General features: G+C 43.0%; 2 protein-coding genes across 6 annotated transcripts in view; both read right to left on the bottom strand.

The window, feature by feature from the left end:
• Positions 1–1898: 1898 nt before the first annotated feature.
• On the bottom strand, positions 1899–18404 carry rilpl1 (Rab interacting lysosomal protein-like 1). Of its 5 annotated transcripts, XM_023843339.2 has the most exons (9): positions 17780–18403; positions 16425–16575; positions 11200–11318; positions 10450–10680; positions 9472–9657; positions 8612–8778; positions 8338–8436; positions 5755–5842; positions 4243–4380 (listed from the first exon to the last, which is right to left on the bottom strand). In XM_023843339.2, exons 1-9 carry the CDS (start codon positions 18065–18067, stop codon positions 4375–4377), a joined length of 1335 nt encoding a protein of 444 aa, XP_023699107.1. In that variant the 5' UTR covers positions 18068–18403; the 3' UTR covers positions 4243–4374. The 5 variants fall into 5 exon arrangements, with proteins under 5 accessions (XP_023699106.1, XP_023699109.1, XP_023699107.1 ...); XM_023843338.2 differs by lacking the exon at positions 5755–5842 and having other exon boundaries at positions 1899–4380; positions 17780–18402; XM_023843340.2 differs by lacking the exon at positions 4243–4380 and having other exon boundaries at positions 5749–5842; positions 17780–18404.
• Positions 18405–21479: 3075 nt separating this feature from the next.
• LOC111860053 (huntingtin-interacting protein 1-related protein) overlaps positions 21480–24962 on the bottom strand; it is a 40002-nt gene continuing 36519 nt past the window's right edge. The window contains exons 29-32 of the mRNA XM_072709049.1: positions 24211–24334; positions 24007–24068; positions 23507–23719; positions 21480–22935 (exon numbers count right to left, since the gene is read on the bottom strand). Of these exons, the coding sequence (XP_072565150.1) occupies positions 22927–22935; positions 23507–23719; positions 24007–24068; positions 24211–24334 (408 nt within the window). The 3' untranslated portion in view covers positions 21480–22926. The remainder of the gene's footprint in view (positions 22936–23506; positions 23720–24006; positions 24069–24210; positions 24335–24962) is intronic.

The following is a 24962-nucleotide window of genomic DNA, read 5'->3' as shown; positions in this document are numbered from 1 at the left end:
GCAAGGGAATTTCACGCTCTGCCTGGGAGAGCTGGGATCTCCTTGGGCAGAAGGAAAAAGGAAATTTATAATGGGACTAATTAAGGCCCTGGGATGTACAGAAATGGAAAGACCTGGTCAGTAGCCCATCATCTTCCATGGTCACACAGCATTCTATATTTCCATGGTTACCACTTGCCAAGGGTTCAACACAATGTCATTTGCTAGCTTGAATGTTGTCTAGATTTAACATTGACCAATGCTGGGTGTCCCAACCTTGTACTGGCTCCATCTAATCACAGGGTAGGGAAGGATCATGCACTGATTACAGTACATTGCCACACCCACCACATGACAAATCACCTCAGGGATGAGAACCTGAGTACTGCCATGTGGCTGGTGATACCTCAGCACCACACTAGTTTGAATGGACCAGCATGAGGCTTTTTCCCAGTGGCTGGAGTGCCAATCCTTCCACTAACCCCCAAGTTATTCCCTGTAAGTTGGAGGACCTCCTTATAGGGCTGGATGTAGATTAACATCGTACCCAGGATGAAGCAATTGCAGGTTAAGGGCCCAACAGAGTTGAATCACTCTTGGCATTCAAACTTTTTCGATTCAGTTAGATTAGGGAGACCCCCACAAAACAAGTCTCCCAGCTCCTTTCTTTCCTGGCCCACTTACCAAACAGGATATACTCTATTTCAGGGGTACTCAACTATAACACCAAGGTCACAATTACATTAGCAACACAAAGCCAAGGTCCAGCAGGAAGGACCTACAATAAAATTTACATGGGGGGGGGGGGCATGATAAATTTTGCTGAGCTCGGGGAATGTTGACAGTTTAATAACCACTGAACTAGCCCAGGGATGGACTCAGCACATGTGGTTAACTAAAGTCAGAGACTCCCAGGTAATAGACAGCATGTCTGATCAGGTTGGTTCAACAGCAACTATATAGCAATGCATTATTGTGCAGTATAATAATGCACCCATTCCCCTGCAATTTAACAGAGGAGGAGAGGTAAGAAGTATGCATTGATCACAGTGAGTAAGGAGCATGCACTGATTACAGTAAGTAAAGAACATGCACTGATCACAGTGAGTAAGGAGCATGCACTGATTACAGTGAGTTGCCACACCAACCACATGACAAACCACCTCAGGGATGAGTTCGTTCTTGGAAGGTTAGTTAGCAAGACCAGTCTTGCCAGGACCACAAATATGATCTTTGCGTTCTTGGAATTGAGAACCACCTGAGGTTAGACAACTGTAAGCAAAGTAACCAGGACAACCCTAAAGTAACCAGTTGAAATATTGTAATACAATTATGGACTATATTGTCAGCATCGGGCTCCGACGAACCAGAAATCAGGCGAGTTACAGCCAGGAGTTCAGGTAACGGGGTTTATTTAAGGGAGGGATGGACATCTACGGCTAATGCACTGACACTACAATGACAAGTCTGGGGAAGACTGACTCAGACGAGGACTAAATACAAAAGACGGGCTAGACATAACAGGACACAGGTGATCACACTCAGGGCTGAACACGAGGTAACGAGGTAGGCGTGGCACACATCAGGAGCGGACGGAGCGGGACGTGACATATATAAATTAGAGACACATTTAATTTGATTTGATTAAAAAAGTAAGTAACTTTTCAGGAAAGGCCTAAAACATACTGAGCCTTCAGCTGCCCAAATAGATTCTGCTGCTGGGCCAGTGGGCATCTCCTTACAGAGGACAGTTTCTAGATACCCTGTAGCTGGTATGAGGAGGCGCAACAAAAATTTGTAGTTTATTAAAAAAAGAAAACAAAGAGTAGTGAACTGACCTCAGTGCCATGATGTAATGAATCACATATATCATTGCACAGCTGACATGATGCTACATAAACAATGAGTACAAACCTACAGACATTAAAACATGGTATATTTATTGCAAAATCACAGCTGGAAGCAATACTGTTATTTTTTTTTTGCAAACAATATTTTCAAGGCACATAAATTGAATACAAATCAATGCCAGTCAATAAATTTCTATACAGAGAACTGATGGCACTTTAGTAACCTGAAAAGCAAATTTAAATAGCCTTCAGATTTATTTTGTACAAAGTAAGTTGAAGTGGAGCCTACAGATGTTTTCAAAATATGTAACTACGGATACACTGAGCCACTGAACAAAAACACAGCTGGGCTGGGGTTCAGGAAAGCCTAAAGGTAGCAATGCTGTTCTCGCATGATTACTGTTCTGCTGGACTGATGTACAAGTATTAAACATTCCCTTTAAATGTGGATCTGCCAGTTGATCAGTTTAAGCAAACTGCTTCACTCTTAAATGGTGTACCTTGACAGTTTAAAACATCTTTAAATCCCTTTCAAAAGGGTTTTTTTGAGATGTTTTCACAGTGTTCAATTATCCCTGTCTCACTTTTAAATGTCCATGTTTTCATAAGCTTATAAGTCAAACAGTGATTATTTAGTTTACTTGTTTGGGTTACAAAGGAACCCTGTGTGAGATTCACAGACACAAGTCCCCCCCGACAAGCTGGCAGCAACACGGCCGACAATCGCGGGTGATCTCATTATATCCCAAAGACAAACGAAAGAAGAGCTTAAACAACAAAAATACTCATTTGAAGTAACTCTAAAAGCAAAGTGAGAAAGCAATGGAGAGCAAACATTAAAATTTATTTAAAAAATGTATAGAAGAAAATATAAATGGGTTTTTATAAACACTTCCGTAGTGTCATCAACAAATGCCTTTGGACTGTATTGACTACAGTGATTGTTTTTCAAACAATGATAAAAGGACTATTCCTCTTTCAAGATTCAAAACAAACCAATGTTTTGACACCACCCCCCAGCTCCAGGGCTCTGGATTGTGTGATAGATGGACTTGGTAGTACCCTGCCTTATACAGGGCAGGCCAAAAGGTATGTATACAGCTTTTATTTTACATAGTAAAGGTTATAAAGGTTATAAAGTAACATTTTTATTTTGCAAAATTGTTTTTAAAGGTAGGTATACAGTTTTGACAACACCTTTACACAGCGGTGGATCGGGCGACATGGCGGCACTGAATGGCCACCATGTTCACCCAACCGGACACACATGGACTTTTTTTTGGGTGTAGTAAAGGAGAAGGTTTTTGAGAGGAAGCCCCACACAGTGGATGAATTGAAGGAGTTCATCTCGCAAGCATTTGTGGACATTGATGCTAACTGGGATTTGTGTGCTAAAGTGTGTCACAGTGACAGGGACAGGCTTCAGGAATGTATCAACATTGACGGAAGACATTTCAAACACATAGGAGACTAAATATGACTCAATCAGTACTGTAAAATTAAAGCAGTATACCTACTTTTAAAAATGACGTTGTGAAATAAAAACCTACTTTTAGCCCACCCTGTACACGGTGGTTCCTGCATATTCAAAATAAACCTACACTGAAGAATCAGGAATCCAGGGCTCACCACATGTAAACCTGGGTGGGTAGGGTCAGTGAAATTGGCGTAAAATGCCTCACGCCAAGTGCAGTAAATGGGTCTGAACAGGGCAGACCCCAATGGCATGCATGTCAAGCCATGTGTCGGTCCATTGCTCTCTCACTGTAACCGGATCCATTAAAGCTCATCACGCAGCGGCCCACCAGTAGCGTGCAGAGGGTGCCATGCTGTTTATCCAGCTGAAATACCACACAAACCGTCTGTCCATTTCAGGTCTGCTGAATAAGCTGGCCTCGTTCTCCATCCTGCTCTCCTTCTAATGACCCACATTTAGGAGGCTCTCCTGCTCCTCGCCCTTAACTTCCACAATCCCTCACCGTCCCACTTTTCCCCTGGCGATCATCTGCTCCTTTAAACTTCCCCTCTCTCGTCTTGTGTTCCCACAATGCACCCCTGCTGCATTCTAATGCACAGCTTTCCTACAGGCCAACACGATAACCACGGGTCAGGTCCCATTTCATTGCTGTATTGTATTTGTACTAATAGGAGGAGATGCTGCACAAGTCACTGATGAACGTACATAATGCCCAAATAAAGCACAACCCCACCTAGCATACTAGGCAAACGGACTCGACGATGGGAGTTATTTAATGCTAATGGTACTTCTAAAGCAGTTAGTATCCTCCATGCCCCCTTGTGGTCAACCTGGCTATTTGCAGACAGGGAAAGCTCCCCTTCATGTTGTAGGTGTACGAAAGTCAAGTGCTAAGTCTTGCAGGCCCAGGATGTGGCCGTCAAGCCAAGACCCATGGAGCTCTGTAGCTACAGGTGTTGCAAAGCCTCCTGGGCCTGCTCTGTGTACACGTCGCCTCTGCCTTCCCATAAGCTCTCCTCAAAGCGTACGTTCCTCTGTGAGGTCCGTCTCTTGTCCCGGGAGAAAAGGCTAAACCTGGGGGACAGAAGAAGGGGCAGAGGGGGGTAGGCAGGTTAACTATTTTGTAGCCAAATGATAAACCCAAAAAAGCAAGAAAGGGCATGTAATTCTAAGCAGCTGATTTAGGCATTACTGTTGTTAACCCGTGTGACTAGAAACCATTAAAAAATGAAGTGCAAAGGATTTCCCTATTTCAAAGCAATAAGTAGAAAAGCAGTTATTTACTAAAGACTATGAAAACAGCAACAGTGAGGGCAAGTTCTGTGCAGAAGCCTCTTGTCAACAGATTAGTGACATTACATTATGTTAAGAGCGTCACCTAGCCTGCCTGCTGCTGCCATGGCGAGCTTCCGCTCAGCTGTGCACAGGGACAAACATATTTTCAGACAAAACCAACACCCTTGTCTTGAGGATCTTCTTTGTATGTCCTAGTGGACTGCAGTGTCTGTAGGTTATCATTCTACTAGGGAACCTTGAAGACTTTTCTGGAAAGTGACTGCACAGGGGCACCTGAACACACACCAGAGTGACCCAGAGGGGGGTCCCACCTCACCCCGAAAGTGAGCTCACAGTGCCCTCCATCTCTGAGCACCCATCAGTCATCCTCAGGACATAACTGCTGTAATTACTTGCTTGGACCCTAATTAATCCATTGCAAATCCTTTCAAGCACCAATTAAAAAGCCTTCTGTAAAACCAGGCTGCTCAGCCCTTTTTGTGTGGCTCCCCACCCACTCTGTTTTTCCAAAACCAGCACACCCACATTAAATAGCTGGGGGACATTTAGGATAATTGTAGGAACAGCTGAGAACCCCATGGTGTTCTGGCCCTCAGTGGGGGGGGGGGGGCTGGCTTACCATAACACCAATAGTGGGTGTTAATTCAGGTGTCTGTCTGTCCCAGTACAACAGGCCAGGTCAGTGGGGAGGCTATCAAATGTGTCAGTATGTCAGTAACAACCACTGGTATCCAGTAAAGCCTGGCTTCTTCCATGCTGTACATGAAATCTACCACCAATCAGGTATTACATCACAGTTAACTACTTTTTGCAGCAAACAGCAGTATTGCCATTAATACGTCTTTCACTGAGACTGAGCTCTTGTTATGGTTATCAGCGCTTGAAGAACACGTAGGGAAGCAGGAAACATAGGATCTGCTACCAAGCACCAGGAAATGGCAGGAGCTGAATGATGGGGTCATTCTGAGTGGCTTTCGTTCCCAAGGCTGTTCTACTGCTAACAGACAGACACCCAGCAATTAGCCAATCAGAATACCCCATCTGTGACATGTGCCTCTAATTGCCAATAACATGCAGAGTGGGGTGAGTTAAAAATGTAAAAATGCTCCATTTAAAAAAGGCAACAACACAGAAAAAAAACGATTGTCATACAAAGGAAATGAGTCTTCTGATTGGCTGTAAAGTGGGGTCATCTGGAATCAATCCAGCCGCCACCATCGGCATTATGGCTGTAAATATCCTGTCCAGAGAAGCACAGACAGGGAGAGGTGAGCGAGAGTGAGATGACAGATGCGGTGGGAATCACAGGAACATGGTGGCATTAATGTGCAGGAGGAGGTACAACTGAAGTGGGCTGGTCATTGAACCTAAAACCTACAGAAATCACAAGGCCTGAGATAAGCCATGAGCTAAAAACCTACACAAACACACAGAGTAGGCCAGAGCAGGGCTTGGCACATCAAACAGACACGGCGCATAAGAAACTAACCTTCCTCCTGTATGGTCAGGCCTAGCAAAGCTTTGGGAGCCACTTTATTTAATCACTCACCTTTTTAAACAACAATCTTCATTTCATGTAAAAATAAACATGTTACAGAAACCCCCATCATTCACGCCTTCCTACATTTTCCTGAGAGCCCCTTTGTCTGTTATTCCTCATATGAAATGAATGAATTTACGGCAGCATTAAAATATCCTGGATATATTAATGCATAAAGGGTTAAAAACACTAACTTTTATCACACCGACAATGAATGGATATGTACAGAAATAGGCTTTCATGAACATGGACAGTGGGGTATCAGTCATAGTATCACCAATACATACCATCCTTTTCGTTTCACATAAGTCTGGTTGGGTAGTTTTTGTCATTAGGATTGCAAAGGGGTAGAAGATACCCGGATGGGACTTTGTAATGCACTGTGGTTTTCTGGCTACTTTTGGTCTGCACTGTGGTTTTCTGGCTACTTTTGGTCTGCACTGTGGTTTTCTGGCTACTTTTGGTCTGCACTGTGGTTTTCTGGCTACTTTTGGTCTGCACTGTGGTTTTCTGGCTACTTTTGGTCTGCACAGTGGTTTTGTGGTTACTTTTTACCTCTTAAATGTGCGTGTTAGAGTCTACACCAGACGGTGTGATGGCCAAGCCATGGGAATATTTTTATTGTTTTAAATATTAAATTAAACTATAAAAGTGGATATATAATTTTCAGAAAAGCAATCAACGACCCCCCAACTAATCCATCCAGGCATGTGTTTGTGTTCAAGAAAAGGGAAATGTGCTTGTGTTTAATAAAGTGTTAAGTTAAATTTAAATTACTTCAAATTCTCTCTCTTTTTATTATCCTACTTACCGGTAGTTTTTATGTTTGACAACTGTATGTACACAGGAAAATATAAATTCCTCAATAATTTCCAAATATTCCCATGAATTCCCATAGAATGTTTACTCCTCTGAAAATTCCAGGAATTTGCATCCCAATTTGTCACAAATAAATATATAATGTTCAAAAAATACAAACAAAACAACAGCACAATACTACCTGCCACCTTTTCAAGCAAAATCTGAATCTGTATGAATATGATAATAAAGACTATTTCAGGAACATACTGTCATGAGAAAAAGTAAGTAAACTTTTTGTAATTTAAAATTAAAATTTAAAAGTTTTGTAATTTTAAATATATTTAGATGTGGATGTCTGGTCTTCGCTTGAATGCTAGCAGTTGGTTAACAAAAAATGGAAATTTTACTGCTGTCAAAAACAGGCAATTGAATCATCTGACTACCAACCTTGACTTTAGCTAGTCTTACCAAGAAGGTGGAATCCTATCAGGAAGGTGTATCTACAGCCTTAGGTCAAGGCTGGTCAAGGAGAGACTGGAATATGATGTCACTTCAGTGCTGAGAAACATTGTAAACAGCGATTTACAATGCTAGCGATTGTCTGGTTTCAGCAAATGGTAAACAGGTTTTTAGAAGTCAGTCTGACCTTTGCTGGCACTTCACTGTCTGTGCCACAGACAAAATGAACACTTTGTCTACTAATTAACCAATCAGAGCTTTAAGAGAGAAACAGGGAGGGGCTCCTGACTGTAGAACAGTCACTGAAATTTAGGGGTGTAACAATACACTGTGGCGTGATATTTTGCTATTTAAAAATATGACGATACACATTGCAGGGGTGTAACAATGCCCCGTGGCACAAAATCATATATTAATGTCAACACACGAGGGCACAACAGGCATAATCTCAGTTTTTCCTCTAGATTAGATTTTTGCTATTCGCATTGGAGTCTGCAGAATAATGAAAAAACTGCAAGAAAAAAAAAAGGGTTTGAAAACGGCGTTTTTTTGGTAAATGTAAATGCCTAAAAGAGGAATAAATAAGAACTGTGAGATCTTAGTTTGTCTTATGGAAGCACGAGCCCTGAATTGTCTATCGAACAGAATCGTGAGTAGATTGTGTCGTTACACCGCTGCCAAACCACTGCCTATTCTATGCTCTCAGCGAAGCAGGTCTGTATTTAATGTCTGGCAGTGCTTCAGTGAGTCTCCCTTCAGCATATCCCCTTAGAGCAGCATCTCAGGCCCATCAGCATTCCAGTTTCAGTGAGTGTCATAACAACACACGTGACAAACATGTCAGGGACAGTGACTTATCTGGCTGGTCCAAAGGGTGTTGTGTGTGTCTCTGTAACCGATCATTTGTAACAGTCATGGCTCTCTTCAGTACTCACAGACGCTTGATCCCAGACTCAGGCTGAACGTTGGGACGCGGCCGCATTACTGGGGAGGGCGTTGTGGCTGGGGGGGCTGTCTCTTCCTCTGCCTCCTCACTGACAGAGATTGAAAGGGTGTTAAAAGGGGGTTTACCAGTAAGCAGGACAGGATCTGCAGAACAGCCTGCAGGTTGCAAGTCTCCAGAGGGACACTCTGGAAATATTTTAACCTGAATTCCCTGAATAAAAATATCCAGCTGTGTAAATGGGTTAAAGACAATAATGGCCTCACCTTTTGTAGTAGCTCAGCTCCTCCTGCAGCATGAACACTTTGGCTTTGAGCTCATTCCTCTCATGCAGGACATCCCTCAGCTCCTGGAGAGTGAAGCGGGGTCGGTTGGGGTCTTTCAAGTCCAAGGCATTCTTCTCCTCTGGCATTTCCTCCTCACAAAATGCCTCCTGGTGGACATTAGTGATAATCATAATGTCATTTCAGTGGCAGACATTCAGATGTTGATGGTCACACGGTAGCAAGCATGCTGATCTCTGAGTTACCTCTGTACAGTGGTGACATCAATAGTGAAAATGAAAAATCTCATTTTACTATAACATAGCACAAAATGATTACAACTGATGTTATACATGCTTCCTCAAGGGGGCACCAGCTATCTTCCAGTCATATGCAACCAGAATTTTTAACGCTTGCCTGAATTTAATTTAAGCATAGGCGTTCAATACTGCACCAAGCAGTTGAAGGCCTAGTTAAATTCAGAAACACAACAGCCTCAACAGGCTTGAAAATTGCACTGGATGAATGGTGTCCATTCAATGATCATCCCACTAAGATAACACAGGAAGTGAGTTTGTGCCACAATGTGGCCATAACTTATCCCAGACACTATGGGCTAGTGTTCAAACCACTCTTCATGGAACTGTAAGCCAAACACCTTGGGAGTTAGTGGGTTTAGACCACACATACACACTCCATTCTGATGTTAGATGGGGGTGTCAAACACATGCACACAAATATACACACTAGTGTAGGTGGAGACAAAGGGAAAGTTGTCGTCCTGGTAAGATAAAACATTACATCTTACATGGGGGTTAGGATCACTGCAAGTGCCACCCAGGAGAGATGCCACTAGCGGTTACCCATAGCAACACAGCTTCTTCCTCATCCTCAACATTTTCCCTCCCTTCCTTTGGCTTCCTGTTCTCAAAGCGAGCGGGAAGGGAAAGGTGATCCACTGCTTCAGGGCCCTTCAAGAGGAATTCTGAACTGGTGCGGCACTCAGCCCAAACGGAATCCTGAAGGTCTGAAACTGCCCCTTCTGAGATCTGAGGTAACAACACAGCGGGGCCTCGTTCAAATCAGCCTCTGATGCGGTTTGGACTGAAAGCTTAAGCAGTCTTTTTAGACGGACACTATATAAACCTGTCTAACCCTCCTGTTCTGCCATTTCAAAAATTATTATATGTCTCAGTTTGTTGAAATTGTAAGAGAATAAGCATGTCTCTCACTCATAAGGAAAACTGGAGTCCAGATGAAATTAAAACAGGAATAAGTTTGAAAATAATGTTTTTTGAAGTCCCATTCTCTGTTGGACAGGCATCCGGTTCCCATATTGGGAAGAAGAGATTATTGACATTTATGAATTTGGGGAGTGCTTCATTTCCAAAGATTTCCCTAATTTCCTGTTCAACTAAAACACCTTCAACAATAATACACAGTATTTTGCATTAACTTCTACTAGTTTTACCATGCAACTCAATACAAAAAACAAAATCAGCAAAATCCTGCACATTTCTTAGCTGAGATCCATCAGGAGTTGACAAGCAAGGACAGCTTTTGATTCAACATGACTCTACAGACACATGCAGCCAACACTGCAGGTACTGGCTCCATCTAGCTAGGAGAGGACTGAGAGTTACCATAGTTCACATACAGCATTCTTTTTCATCTTTATTCATCTTTGGGCCACCAGGGGACACACTTCAAACACATGTCCTAGGAAATCAGCTACTTTCTTGGCCTTAAAGTCTTCAGAAGACTCTGGTCCTGTTTGCTCAATGCTAACTTGCTCTTACACGTAAACCTGCAAGCCTGTAAGCCCCTGTTGTTGCGGTTACCTGGGGTGGTGAGGAGGGCTCCTCGCCATTCTGGCTCAGCGCCCCCTGCAGGCGTTCCCGTAGCTTGGCCACCTCCTGCCGCAGACCTGCCAGTTCCTGCTGCCGCGCCTGGGCCGCGGCCTCCAGCTCCACCTTCTGCTCGATGAGCGCCTTGCCCTGCGCCTCCACCAGTGTGATTCTGTGCCGCAGGTCGTGATTGATCTTCATCAGCCGGTTCTGCTGCTGCTGGAGCTGGAGGAACAGGGAGGGAAGAGCACACGCGTGTTCACAAACATACACGCCTGCGTGAGCAGGAGCTGGACCAGGGGAATCATGGTCTGGCTGTCAGGTGGGAACATTATACTCTTATATTATACTATAAGATTTTGTTAAAGCCCTTGAATATTCCTATTAAAAGGACCTTATATTTGTATATATGATATTAATAACATAATAGATGCTTATTATTAATTATATAGCAGTGGTCACCAACTAGTCAATCATGACTAACACGCTGATCTTTCAGACATTCCTAGTTGATTGCGCTGCATCAATTAGCACCCTTAACTCTGCTGTGTCAGGTCATTAGCTAACTGTATTAGCACACAGAGGTTGCATTCGACACTGAGAAACAACGCCGACATCCCACCTCTCCCAAAAGTTTTGCGAACCCCCCCAGGTAAATGACTTGCTTCGTTGGTGTTGCCATCTCCCCCCTCCCACTCTGTTTTCAGTGTCATTTATGAGGAGGGCTAGAGATGCTGGTCTTACAGCCTCGACATCCTCGTTCTTTAGCGTCAGCTCCCGGTCCTTCGCTCGGATCTCGTCCCTCTGCTTGTCCACCACCTCCTTGAGCTTCTTCATCACCTGCCGTTCCCTCTCTGACATGCCTGTGCCGAGAAACCGGGATCTGGTCGCATTTCACCCAATTACAGCACTGCCACACACATGCATTATTGACACATGGACTGGATGTCTCATCTTATCTCAACGCCCTGCTGTAACGACCTTGGTGATGCATGCAGTCATTAAGACTCCAAATAAGAGGCTCATGTTTCGTACTACGAAGGCCATGTTCTATGTAAATTGTTATTGTTTAAAAAAGAAGTCATATATCCATCTTCTAACTGTTTATCTTCATCAGGATCATGTGAGGCCTGGAGCCCATTCCAGACAGCACAGGACACAGGACCCAGTAAGGGATGCCAGTCCATCGCAGAGCGCAAGATGCCAATTAGCCAAACTGCATGTCTTTGGGCTGTGGGAGGAAGCCAGAGACCCTGGAGGAAATTTGCACACAGGGAGAAGATGTAAACCCCTCACACAGAGCAGGGTGACATTCAATCCCAGTGGCAAGACTAGAGGGGTGCAAACCACACCAGATGACACCGGTGATGAACCATTAACTGAATCAGCAAATTTCCGCCATCATCATCCCCCCTCCATTCCTACAAGTCTAAAACTCCATGCTAATTCACTTCTGGAATCTTCTGAAGCGCCCAGTCAGAGCTGTCATTATTAACCAATTACAATGATGCTTCCATTCACGTGGTGTTGTCTTCATGATCTATTGTTTACGTTGTTGCTGGTGTTTCGCTGACTTTGTTAAGTTTTCTGGGCGGTATTCCATGAAAGTAGCTAAAAAAAAAAGGCAGACTTTCCCGAAAAAGTCAGACTCAACCTACCTCCATCTCTAAACTTAACCTCACGTCGTTCCACGAACGCAGTTCAGATTTGATTAATCAAGGTTCATTCAAGACAGACTAGCATAGTCTCACTTAGTGCGCACACCCGCGATATTTAAGAAGCCCAAATAAATGGATGAACGATAGATCGACCAAATGAGTTGGAAAGCCTGTAAACCGAGAGCGGTGTTTCTTTCCGCCGCAGAACAAACACTGCTGATGGAGCTGTATGAAAAATACAAAGATGTTATCGTTAAAAAAAGGCAATACTATGGCCATAAACACAGCCAGGGAGTTGGCTTGGCAATGAATTGCAGACATACTAAATGCATAAGTTACGTAAATGTTACAAATGCTTCGTACAGTGGCATGGTGGTACGTGGTTTATGCTGTCGCCTTATAATGCAAAGGTTGTTGGTTCAATCCCCATAGCCAACAGAGAGCCTTCTGGGTTGATTTCATCTGTCATTATTACTATATAATATTATTTGATCTCCGTAAAATACTTTAAATAACATCTGTGTGAAATGTTCTCTTTGCTATTTTAGTAGTAAACTTTCAAAGTAGACAGTAACTAAAAATATAAAGATATGTTCCTGTTCATATTATTTTAACGAATTTTTTTTCCCCAATAACAGTCATTGCATTTCATGTTTCACCTTTGTAATATGCGTACGCTTTTATTTTACAGTAAAATACCGTTATAACGGACTTCAAGGGACCTGGCAAAACAGTCCGTTACATCCAGAGTTGCTGTATGCCCAGAACACAACTACAGGACACTATTTACTCATGCCACACCTCAGCAGACACGCTTGTGGTATAGATTATTATATTGCAAATATAGTAATCCAACTTTACCTGACCAGATGCGTGACTATTAATAATCCCGACTACGTATCTGCGCTGGATATCGGAACTGCATGTCCGTTATGGCCGAACAGAACTACAGCTAAAAGCGGCCCTGGGGACTAAATTGTTTGTCCATTATAAGCGAAATTCCGCTATATCCGAAGCTTTTTCTGCATGTTCTTAAAGTCGCACGGCCTGGACCAGCGGACCTCGTCCGTTATGGACAATATTCCATTATAAGCGAGTCCACTATAACGGGATTTTACTGTAATTATTTTGGAATTAATTGGAATGCTAAGATGTGATTTTATAGACTTTATTGTATTGATTATGTAGCAATCTCAGCTCTGTTCTCCATATTATGGAAGTATCACGCAGGGCGATCAAGGATTTCCGATCTTGTGAGTTGGCAAAAGGTATTGATTTCGATGAAGTGATTCGCAAGTGTGCAGCTTTGAAGGCCAGGAAAGGAAACTTCTGAATTATTTGGTAAGTGCTGAAATACTTATGTATTTGTTCCTGTTTATTTTTACAGTATTTAATTTATGAGTGTTTTTACAATTGCATTTCATCATTTGCGCTGTTATGAAAACCTAACCCATTAATGTAGCTTCTCATGTTGACTTAACAGTAAAGTTTAATAAGTGTTGATGTAGTTTTTAGATGTTTTTACTTTGAATTGTATTTTCTCACTATAGTTTCATTTTAGCCACATGAAACTCGCTAAATGTAAATATGCACTGTGCATATGATATTGTAATTTAATGGTGCAAACCATATAATTTTAATTTTGTTAGTTATGTCACTACATTACTTTCGGTGATATATGATTAACGAGCAACACTAGAACAACCTTTACTAAGGATTCTGTGTAGTCCGGTATAGGAAGAGGTCCATTTGGGGGGGGGGGGGGCAACCTTAGGGATGCTGCTGTTCAAACCCTCAGCTCTGCAGGTGCAAGGCTACTGTGCTGTCCTCTGAGCCCCCCTGCTGTCCTCTGAGCCGCCCTGCTGCCCTTAAGAAATTCCAACTATTCATTCATCCATTCTCCGTCGCTCATCTGGGCTTATTTTATTAAATAAGAAAGATACAAGAAGATCCCACATATGACAAAATGGCCACTGCAAAATATAAAAGTTGAAAATATAATGCAAAATATTTAGGAGTGGATTTCAAACACCCTTCTGTGTAGATTTAAAACAAACAAAATACATTTCCCTGTTCAAGTTTATTATAAATCACATGTACACATATTTTTGGTTACTGATGGCACCTAAAAGACAGAACCTGCATGACTGGCTTTTATGCAGAGTTTTGCCAAATGCATGCTAGAGCAGGTATGACAGCATTTATCCTGCTGCACTTTCCAAACGTAACTGGGAAAGCAAGACACCACTGCAGGATGACAAATATAGAGACGACCCAATTTAAAGTTTCCACGACATGCGTTTGACTGTGAGGATAAATATAGGCTGCCCAAGCACGAGAGACACATGGATTCATTTCGACCTCAAAGTTCTCTCCACTGCCAAACATCACTCTGTCTGAGGGCCACATAACCAACGCACACTCACACACACAAACACAGACACACTAACACAGAGACACACACACACACACACATGTAGGCATACCTATCTAAATGGGGACCTTCCATTCATTTCTGTGGGAAAAACCCTAATCCCAATCACAACACCCTTAACCCCTACTCATCCCTAACCTTAACCATAAATAACCAACCCAAATACAAGACTTTTGCCATTTTTACTTTTTTGATTGCATTCGCAGATTTTTACAGAAAAGATGTCCCCAAAAATAGGGAAATTTCAGGTTTTACTACACTTTGGGGACAATTTGGTACTCAAATGTGATCTATGCAAACCCCTGAGATCCATCAGGAGTTGTCAGGAGTTGACAAGCAAGGACAGCATTTGATTCAACATGACTCAACTGATATGTGCAGCCAACACTCCCCCCCCCCCCACACACACACACACATGGCATGATTCTCCTCTGTTTACATGTCATGTTGAGGGAGATTTGGAAACATATGCAAATATACACTTGGATGGTAAACTTTATACTAGCACCACTCTGGTCACAAGACACCTAAAGATACCAGACGACGGGAGTTAAAGTATAACTCATCATCATGGGGTCTTTATGATCATACTGGCCATGGCTTTTAACTGTAACAATCCCTGGATATTAACTGACAACATAATAATGGTCTTGTTGGTGCTTTGAGCAGGTTAAGTGTTACATGGTGGCTGAGGTTCCCCAAAAAAGCTCCCTTGGGTCATTGATACTCTGATGGCGGCATGTTCATTAATTACTCTTGCATTATTCACTAAGAGAAATGCTTTTTCTCTTGAATATACACATCATCTCTTGAGTACGAGTGCTGTCTGTGCAATCAAGGGAGTATGACAAGAGGTCCTCTCAATGTCCTGTTCGTCTGGCGTGTTTGGTGAAAATGACGTAACCCACCCCCCCACTCATCGTTTAGAGGACAACAAAGGACTGTCATCGATCGATACGGCTTCCTGAACATCGAAAGGAAATAAGCTCACTACTCAGCAAGTCGCCAGTCCAGGCCCTCGAACAAACAGTGCTTTCAACCTCCTCATGTCCCTTCGTAAATGCTAGTCACCTCTAATGACCCTTCATCCTTAGCTTATTCACATGACACTAAGAGGAAAAGGATGACAAAATGAAAACGCCTTGGTAACAGGTGGAATGGTCAAGGTGCAGCATATAAGCATGGTCTGATATGAAGCATAAACTATGAATGTAGGATGCCTGGAAGGCTATTTAGCAGACTAAAAAAGCTGGCTAGTGGCCATGACGTATCTTGTTGGTAACGTCAGGCTTGGCAAATAAAGGAAAGTCATCATCAAAAATGAGTAACACTGGGTGGAAGTGCATACCTGAAGTCAGAGATAGTCTTTCAGAACTTCAAAGTACCTTTATGGCTAACATTCAAAATCTCAATTTACGCCAGTGCCTGTAACACCTCTAACAGCCATAAACGACCCAGATGTCACCCAACAAGGAACCTGAAGATGGATACTTGTTTTATAACCTGTCACATTTACACGTGTCAGCTGTACCTTTTTTTTTTAATTTTTTTTAATTCAGGTTAAATTCGCCACTCAGGACTTTAACAGCTTTGCTTCTCATGGGAACTAAAGCTTGAAACCCCTAGACCAGGGTTCTTAAAACCTGGACCTCGATTCCAAATCCAGGCCTTGTTTTCAGTTCTCCCAGGTAGTTAGTTACCTGATTCTGATTGGTCAGAGGCTTCACACCTGACTGACAGGTAAAGGAAGGCTGGAAAACCAGCAGTGCTCGGACCACGAGGACCATGATTTAAATAACGCTGCCCTAGACCCAAAGTCCATGCAGGTTCCCTCAACAATGGCACCGCAGCAGGTGCAGACAGTTCCTCAGCCATACCTTCTTGCCTCTGCAGGTCCTCCTCAGACAATGGGCAGTCCTTGTAGGAGAGGTTGTTGAGCAGGGTCTTGTTCTCGGCCTGCAGCTGGGCAATCTGGGACAGCAGGTCCTGAGCTTCCCCCCTCCACACATCCTCCACCAGCTCCAGCTCCTGTGAGTTAAATGGGGAGCGGCGGTCCCAAGCTTCTTGGTGGTTCAGGGCACACAAGCTGCAGGTTCATGCAAGTGATACAACACAAGGGATCCGCACGAGCCAGAAATCGGTAATATAACACCAGTAATTAAACTGGATTATTTTGACACACAGGCGTGCACAGTTACACTGCAAAGCAACGGAGCAGTCCCTCAAACGATCGTTCTCCCCGGCATAATGCGGTCACTGATGTGATCAGCGTTTGTTATCAAGCACAATTATTCTGTCAAACGCAATATTCAATCTGACAACTTTTCGCCTCGCTGTTATTTTTTTCTGGAATAGTACTCAATAGGAACTATGACCTCGGAACAATTTAAATGGGAACTTTTTCAAAGAATCTCTTGAGATAGGCCTACCTGAAAGCAAATAAAAAATTTAATTTTTCCGCCATAATTAGACCTTCACTGAGTCTCCCTGAGAAGTTAAAAAGGGCTCGCTACGATCTGGTCGCATTCCTGATTTTCTTTCTCAAACTCCAGATTGTTTTTCAGTCATATTTTATTACGATCATGTGAGCGGCTGGAAAGCCAGCCAGAAAGATGCCAAATACATCGCATGAAGAAGCTATGACGAGGCAGCTCCAAAAATAAAATCACGTTCGATATAGAGTATTATATGATATATAAAAATAATATTAATAACAATATTGGCTTAGAATAATGAATTCGTTATCTTAATGCTGAGTTTCATATGAGGAGCCATATTGTTTTAAAAATCCATAATCGCTATAACTGAAACACCTCGCCGCATTTAAACAATAAATTTTAAACAAGTTAATATGCAGCTGAAGAGACCGCTGTCATTACTCGTAAATTGCCCAAAAGTTTTCAAAAACTTGTGGTCTGTGTATATACCAGTGTTGAGCGGATACTCAAAAATAGTTTCCTGTTGCTTTACTGTCATTGGCATTGCTTTGTGGATCACTTGTTGGTATGAGAAAAGATAATATTCGCAAAGATTAAATTTAATTGTATATATAGATTCTAAAAATAAACAATGACCGCACCGGTATCGACGTGAGCCAATGTTTCCGTGCGATCCAAGGAATATACTAACGCCTATCGGAAAATGAAAAGCAAGAGTCCGAGGGGAGTGTGCTGGAAATGCCGGGACACTATTCTCATATGTGCAGATACTTTGGTTCGGGGAAATACGGGACCTTCTGGTGCTTCTTTTCCTTCTCCAGCCGGTCCATCCGTTCCAGCCGCAGGCGATCCAGTTCCAGACGCAGCTCCTCCGTCTCCGGGCTGATGCTGTTGCGGCTGACCAGCACCTCCAGGATCTCCAGCACTCGCACAACCTTGGGCATTAGCCTGGAGAGCGCTTCGCAGCCGTACTGGTCTATGATCCTCTCAAACTCCTGTCCCACCACTGCGGCTATGTCGTACACGTCCATGACAGTCAGCTCGGTCGCATTCTTCTCCATCGCCGACCCAAAATCTTCCATGACTGCCTCCCACCCTCGACAATGCCGTTCCTGTTCTCCTCTATTTCCTTCCAGCCGAGTTCCTCCCGCAGGCCCTCCTCGTTTATTTCACAGGACTGCTTTCCGCGTTATTAACAAACTCCCACGGATCGCTAATTAGGCGGCCACCAGCACTCGTCCATTTTCTTTGCTCAAAGCTCTCCGTTGATAGCATGTAACTAAAACTCAGGCGGCTCCATAGCAGTCCGCAAATTTTGCTGTGCAAGACCAGGCTGGGCTGCAGCAAAGTCAGTGCGCATGTCACAGCCGTGCGGCTGGATGTGGCTGCTGCGACCCGGCATTGAGCGCTCTTGCGGCGTCAGGGCGGGACTACCCAGGTCACCAAGTCCTGCTGTAATTTCTGTCGTTTCCGATCATAACTTAGTTAATTTGGTTTGTTTTGGTATCATGTTGTACTATGCCCAGTTCATTTCTGTATATTTTGATATACGTAAGAATTGAACTGTCAGTACTAGGGTGGGTGTGTGTGTGTGTGTGTGTATATATATATATACACTTACCTAAAGGATTATTAGGCACACCTGTTCAATTTCTCATTAATGCAATTATCTAATCAACCAATCACATGGCAGTTGCTTCAATGCATTTAGGGGTGTGGTCCTGGTCAAGACAATCTCCTGAACTCCAAACTGAATGTCAGAATGGGAAAGAAAGGTGATTTAAGCAATTTTGAGCGTGGCATGGTTGTTGGTGCCAGACGGGCCGGTCTGAGTATTTCACAATCTGCTCAGTTACTGGGATTTTCACGCATAACCATTTCTAGGGTTTACAAAGAATGGTGTGCAAAGGGAAAAACATCCAGTATGCGGCAGTCCTGTGGGCGAAAATGCCTTGTTGATGCTAGAGGTCAGAGGACAATGGGCCGACTGATTCAAGCTGATAGAAGAGCAACTTTGACTGAAATAACCACTCGTTACCACTGAGGTATGCAGCAAAGCATTTGTGAAGCCACAACACGCACAACCTTGAGGCGGATGGGCTACAACAGCAGAAGACCCCACCGGGTACCACTCATCTCCACTACAAATAGGAAAAAGAGGCTACAATTTGCACGAGCTCACCAAAATTGGACAGTTGAAGACTGGAAAAATGTTGCCTGGTCTGATGAGTCTCGATTTCTGTTGAGACATTCAAATGGTAGAGTCAGAATTTGGCGTAAACAGAATGAGAACATGGATCCATCATGCCTTGTTACCACTGTGCAGGCTGGTGGTGGTGGTGTAATGGTGTGGGGGATGTTTTCTTGGCACACTTTAGGCCCCTTAGTGCCAATTGGGCATCGTTTAAATGCCACGGCCTACCTGAGCATTGTTTCTGACCATGTCCATCCCTTTATGACCACCATGTACCCATCCTCTGATGGCTACTTCCAGCAGGATAATGCACCATGTCACAAAGCTCGAATCATTTCAAATTGGTTTCTTGAACATGACAATGAGTTCACTGTACTAAAATGCCCCCCACAGTCACCAGATCTCAACCCAATAGAGCATCTTTGGGATGTGGTGGAACGGCAGCTTCGTGCCCTGGATGTGCATTCCACAAATCTCCATCAACTGCAAGATGCTATCCTATCAATATGGGCCAACATTTCTAAAGAATGCTTTCAGCACCTTGTTGAATCAATGCCACATAGAATTAAGGCAGTTCTGAAGGCAAAAGGGGGTCAAACACCGTATTAGTATGGTGTTCCTAATAATCCTTTAGGTGAGTGTATATATATTACACACACACACTATATAGATGACAAAATTATTGGGACACCTGGCCATTACACCTAAAGGAACTTTTATGACATCCCATTATAAATCCTTAGGCATCAGTATGGAGTTGGTCTCCCCTTTCCAGCTGTAACAGCTGCCACCCTTCTGGGAGGGCTTTCCACAAGATTTTGGAGTGTGTGTGTGGGAATTTTTGCCCATTCATTCAGAGTTTTTATGCAGTCAGGCTCGTAATCTCCGTCCTAGTACATCCCACATCAGACTCACTCAACCATATCTTTATGGACCTGGCTTTGTGGACTGGGGCACAGTCATGCTGGCACAGAAAAGGCCCTTCCCCAAACTCTTCCCACAAAGTGGGAAGCATAGAATTGTCCAAAATTTCTTGGTATGCCAAAGCATTAAGAGTTCTCTCCACTGGAAGGGGCCTATAGCCTAACCCATGGAGAACATCAGCATACCACCAAACCTTGCAGTTGGCACAATGCAGTCAGGCAGCTGTTTCCCTAGCATACTATGACAGTGCTACACTTGAACTCAATGAGCTCTTCTGAACAACCCATTCTTTCACAAATGTTTGTACACCTGAGTCCATGTCTAGGTGCTTGATTTTATACACCTGTGGCAATGGGTCTGAATGAAACACCTGAATTCAATGATTAAAAGCTGTGTCCCAATATGTTTCTCCATATTGTACATCTTTCATTAGTGAAATCTTAATTGTAATTCACACAAATGCTCCACTTCATAATGAACATTGTAGCAATTTTTAATTGTTTGCATAATAGGCCTACTAGTCATACTACGAGGATGTTAACATTTATCATGGTTACACTTATATTTTCACTAGCCATAATTCAGCAAGAAAATAGAAGCTGCTATTAAGAAAAATTAACATCCATAAGCGGAATGCGTCACCCAGTTCCTGCTTATCACCACAAATAGCTTCTCTATAGAATAACTAATAAAGGATGTTACACTGTCCTGCTATAAGAGTTCATTTGCAATAATCTGTCCATGTATTTTCTGATCAGGGTGAAAATCAGGGGAAGTAAACAGATAATGTTTGTATAAAGCCTCAACCAACTTTACTCATTAATGAATTGTAATTTATTGGAGTTTCTGTCAGGATTTTGTTCATGGTGTATCTTGGTTAAGAATGTTTGGATGACGGAGCGATTGTGTGTGTGGGTGCCTGTGTAGCTTCAAATGTAGCTTCGGTGTGTGGTTACTTTAATATTTATGAAAAACATTTATGGAAGTCTGTGCCTTGTTACTTAAAACGTTTTCCCTATTAATGAAGATTAGTGATAGGTCTATTGCGGTTTTATACAGGGGTTGGTTGAGACTTTAGTTACTTTACACTTTTGAGGGGCTTTGTCAAATTTGTATTTTATTAAGTACACACTTGTAGGTACATGTTTTTTTCCAATGGTGTTTGCAGTGTCTGGGGATATATATCATGAAGAAAAGAAAAACAAATATTCTGAGATATGACAGCTGGTGTGCACACCAATGAAAACAGCATTATTTTTCATGTTTAAAGCAATAGTCAATAATAGATTTCAGTGCAAATAATTAAACTTGCAGACAGTATAAAGTAACAGAAGTATGCAAATGTTACTTTCAGACTTCAATAATGAGACGGATGCTTCTGTTGATAAACATTTATTATCCATTTGCCATTTACACACATTAATAACCACAATAATCGATACTAAAATATATTAATAGATCTGAGAGTATAAAGACGGGTTCAATACAGAAACAGGGAAAGAAAGTGTTTCACAGACACCCCCATCTATTTTTTTTAAACAAAGCACCCAAGTGTCATTAGTTATGACTGTCCCAAAAAATATATACAGCTTGTGTGCCCATTTAAAAAGCTGAACCATTACTTAGAGTTTTCTCCTACAATACTACATAAAAAATCTCCTCTGCGCTACAAGAAAGGACATTTTCATTGAGTACAGTTTAGTTGCAGTCCTACATACAGTACGCTGTTCCTAATCTTGTACGCTTTATCATATATAAATAGTATTAAAATACACCAGTGGACAAGAGTGAAGACGTGGCCCTGGGTTTGAGTGGATCAGATGGCTGACCGTTAGGCCTACTGATTGCACTACAGTTAATACATCCCATCTAAAGAGAGAAACAAAATTAAAATGAGAGAAATGTGGTTCGTCTTTCAAAATGAGCCAGTTCCCACGGGCAGATTCTTATGCTGAGCCAATAATGTATAATGCCAGCCAAAGAGTAAATCCCGAAATAAAGTCAAAGGAAGGGCTAACCCGGTCACTTGTTTACATGTTCAATAAAAAAAAATGTCTGATTGCATCTAATCATATGGGGGGGGGGGGGGTGGTGGTGGTTAGGAGAGTTTTCAGTAATGGTGTCTATTTCTACATTGCAAGCTGCGGATTTAATCTGTTGTGTCACTAAAATAATCATCAGGATGCACAAGGGTGAATGGAGCAGCATTTTAAGGTGTGCTTCGTGTGCATTACTGATGCCTGCACTACAACCACTACAACCAACCTACAGGTGCAGAGCAGCCCTTAGCGCGTAATAAACCCGTGCATTTACATCAGTTAGTCTCTATGCTTTAGCATCCGTGTCACGGCCATGATATACGACTCGCGATATTGTGTAACGAAGTGCATTCTGTGCTCGGTTACAACACAAGCCGAGGAACAAGTACAGTGCTGTCTCTGGGCTTCCCAGCAGCAGGTTAATAACTGGGAGCCAGAACAGTAATGGCCATCAGTGCTTGTCAGGCAGGGAAAGGCACACGTGTCATGAACTTTGTCTTCTTACATGCTGCTTTCACTCTTGAAAAATAGCGGAAGAAAAACACAACATCGCTTAGTGAGAAAAGCAAATAACGTCATGGCAAAATAAAATACGAACTTGGCAAAAAATTGGGGGGAAAAAAATCAATAGGGGTGGGGTACAGTGAAGCGTGGTCAACGTATACAGGAGCACAAAAAACTGTTTTGTTATGGTTGGTTGGGCTTTAAAGTGACACGACTGACGTCAGCAGCCTGTCTGCACCGTATCAGTTCATCATCATGACTGTTCGTCTGCAGCCACCATTCACCTAAACTGGAGGGGAAATTTCAGAAAATGGTTAAATAGGGCAAAATGCTGATTTATAACATTTGTATGCTTCCACATACTGTGTGTGTGTTTTTTTTTTTAATATAATTAATGCATTACTTTAACATCCATCCATATTCTGTAACTGCTTGTCCTATTCAGGGTCTGGAGCCTATCCTGGAGGCTATGGGTGCAACGCAGGGAACATCCCAGGATGGGGCGCCAACCCATCGCAGGGCAATATTAAATAAATAAATGTAATGTTATCTAAAGCGTTGTACAATTGAGAGAGCAGGGCCAGACAGTCCCTGAAGCAATTGGGGTTAAAGGCCTTACTCAAGGGCCCAAACCATTATGCTGGGATTTGAACCCATCACCATCAAAATCATGAGCACAAGGTCCAAACCCACAGAGCCACACATATGAAACAGATATGGCTTATTACAGGAAGCATCATAGCATGGTCGAGAGAGAAGTGAGAGAAAATAATTCAAACCGGGGTCATCATACGACTGATGCCTACTATGCTGTAGCTCAGATGCTAATATCGTTTGGGTGTTTGCTCAAAGTCCCTCACCTGGTTCTTGGGTGGGACGTTGGGCTTCTGGGCCAGTGGGGGTTTCTTCATGATGGCAGGTTTGCTGGGTTTGGGTGAAGATGGGGAGGCGGCGCTGGTGAAACCGTTGCCCTCAGGCAGCGGCTCTCCAGCCAGCTCGTAGTGCTTCTTCCGCAGCTCGCCCAGGCGCATGCGCTCGCTCTCCAGCTGCGTCTCCAGCTCCAGGACCTTCACCTGCCACGCGAGGGTGACATGTTACGTACAGGACTCGCCAAACACCAGAACTGAGACTTTCTCCAGACTACACTAAAGTGGCTTCCTCTCTCAGGTTACCAGAATACTCGGTTTGGACCCCACCGCCTTAAAATAATTCACATACAAAATTAGATTTCAAAGAATAATGACTTTTCTGCCAACCCCACACGGTTTCCTGATTTTACTTAAATACGTGGACAGAGGACATTTAAAACTAGTGGGGGGGCTTCCAAAACAGGGACTTGTTAAACAGTTTGATGGCTGACCTGTGACTCCATCTCCTCTTTCCTCAGCTTAATCAAAGACATGCCTGAGAAGTCCATATTATCTGAGAGAGGAGGAAAATGAAAGTTACTGCATTCTACTGGTAAGACAGATGTTTTTTGCAGGCTGGTCTCCAACTGGTTCCTCATTGGCCAGAATCTGCCTGCTCTGCACCCTTATTGGGCAGCATGACTCGGGGCACTCACCCCTCTCCTCGATCTGCTCCTGTCCCGTCTTGGTGGAGGCCACCACTTTGGCTGCCATCTCATTGACATAGCGAGAGGCTTGCTGAAGTGTCGTCAGTTTCCTGCTGTTGCAGTCAGCCTTCACCTGTACCCCGGCGATAGACATATGAAGGCTGCCCCAGGGTTCTGCTCATCACTGGCTAAACATCACAACCTTAACATTGACAACCAACATGTTACTAAGACCATCAACGTGACAGCCACTCATGATAATGTAAATGTACCACGAAATGAAAGGTTACCTTGGAAAATACTATCTGGCAAGTTTGAACTGAACCGGGTGAGTATTAAAACAGATGGGAGATTTCTCAGCTTTATTTAGAATGGAGGAAGTCAAGGGGAACGAAGCATGGGACCGAAAGAAAGTGACAAGCAGGACGGGATGTCAGTCTATCGTGGGGCATGGACCGCCACCACTGAGGGCATTTCAGGGATGCCAGTTCGTCTGACCACAAGTTCCTTTGGCTGTGGGAGGAAAGTTGGGAACCTGAAGGAAACCTATGCAAAGTGGGCCAATCAGACCTGGCCAGGGTCTGATTGGCACAAGGGGGCCCCAACAAAGTAAGATAATTTTTTTATATTACACACACACAGGCTTCTCACCAAGAAAATTGGTGATTATTTCAGTTTTTTTTATATATATATATATATATATATATATATATATATATATATATATATATATATATATATATATATATATATAAAAACTG

Source organism: Paramormyrops kingsleyae, chromosome 2, assembly GCF_048594095.1.
Source record: "Paramormyrops kingsleyae isolate MSU_618 chromosome 2, PKINGS_0.4, whole genome shotgun sequence".
Classification (NCBI taxonomy): domain Eukaryota; kingdom Metazoa; phylum Chordata; class Actinopteri; order Osteoglossiformes; family Mormyridae; genus Paramormyrops; species Paramormyrops kingsleyae.
Note: the sequence above shows the minus strand (reverse complement) of the source record. Positions and strands in the feature narration are given on the sequence as shown.

Excerpts from the sequence above, each read along its gene's own strand:
- rilpl1 (XM_023843338.2), bottom strand. The coding sequence starts at position 18,067 with ATGGAAGATTTTGGGTCGGCGATGGAGAAGAATGCGACCGAGCTGACT. Across the intron at positions 9,658-10,449 it reads AGCCCTCCTCACCACCCCAG|ATCTCAGAAGGGGCAGTTTC; the intron begins GTAACCGCAACA and ends TTGTTACCTCAG. Across the intron at positions 8,437-8,611 it reads GAGCTGAGCTACTACAAAAG|TGAGGAGGCAGAGGAAGAGA; the intron begins GTGAGGCCATTA and ends AATCTCTGTCAG.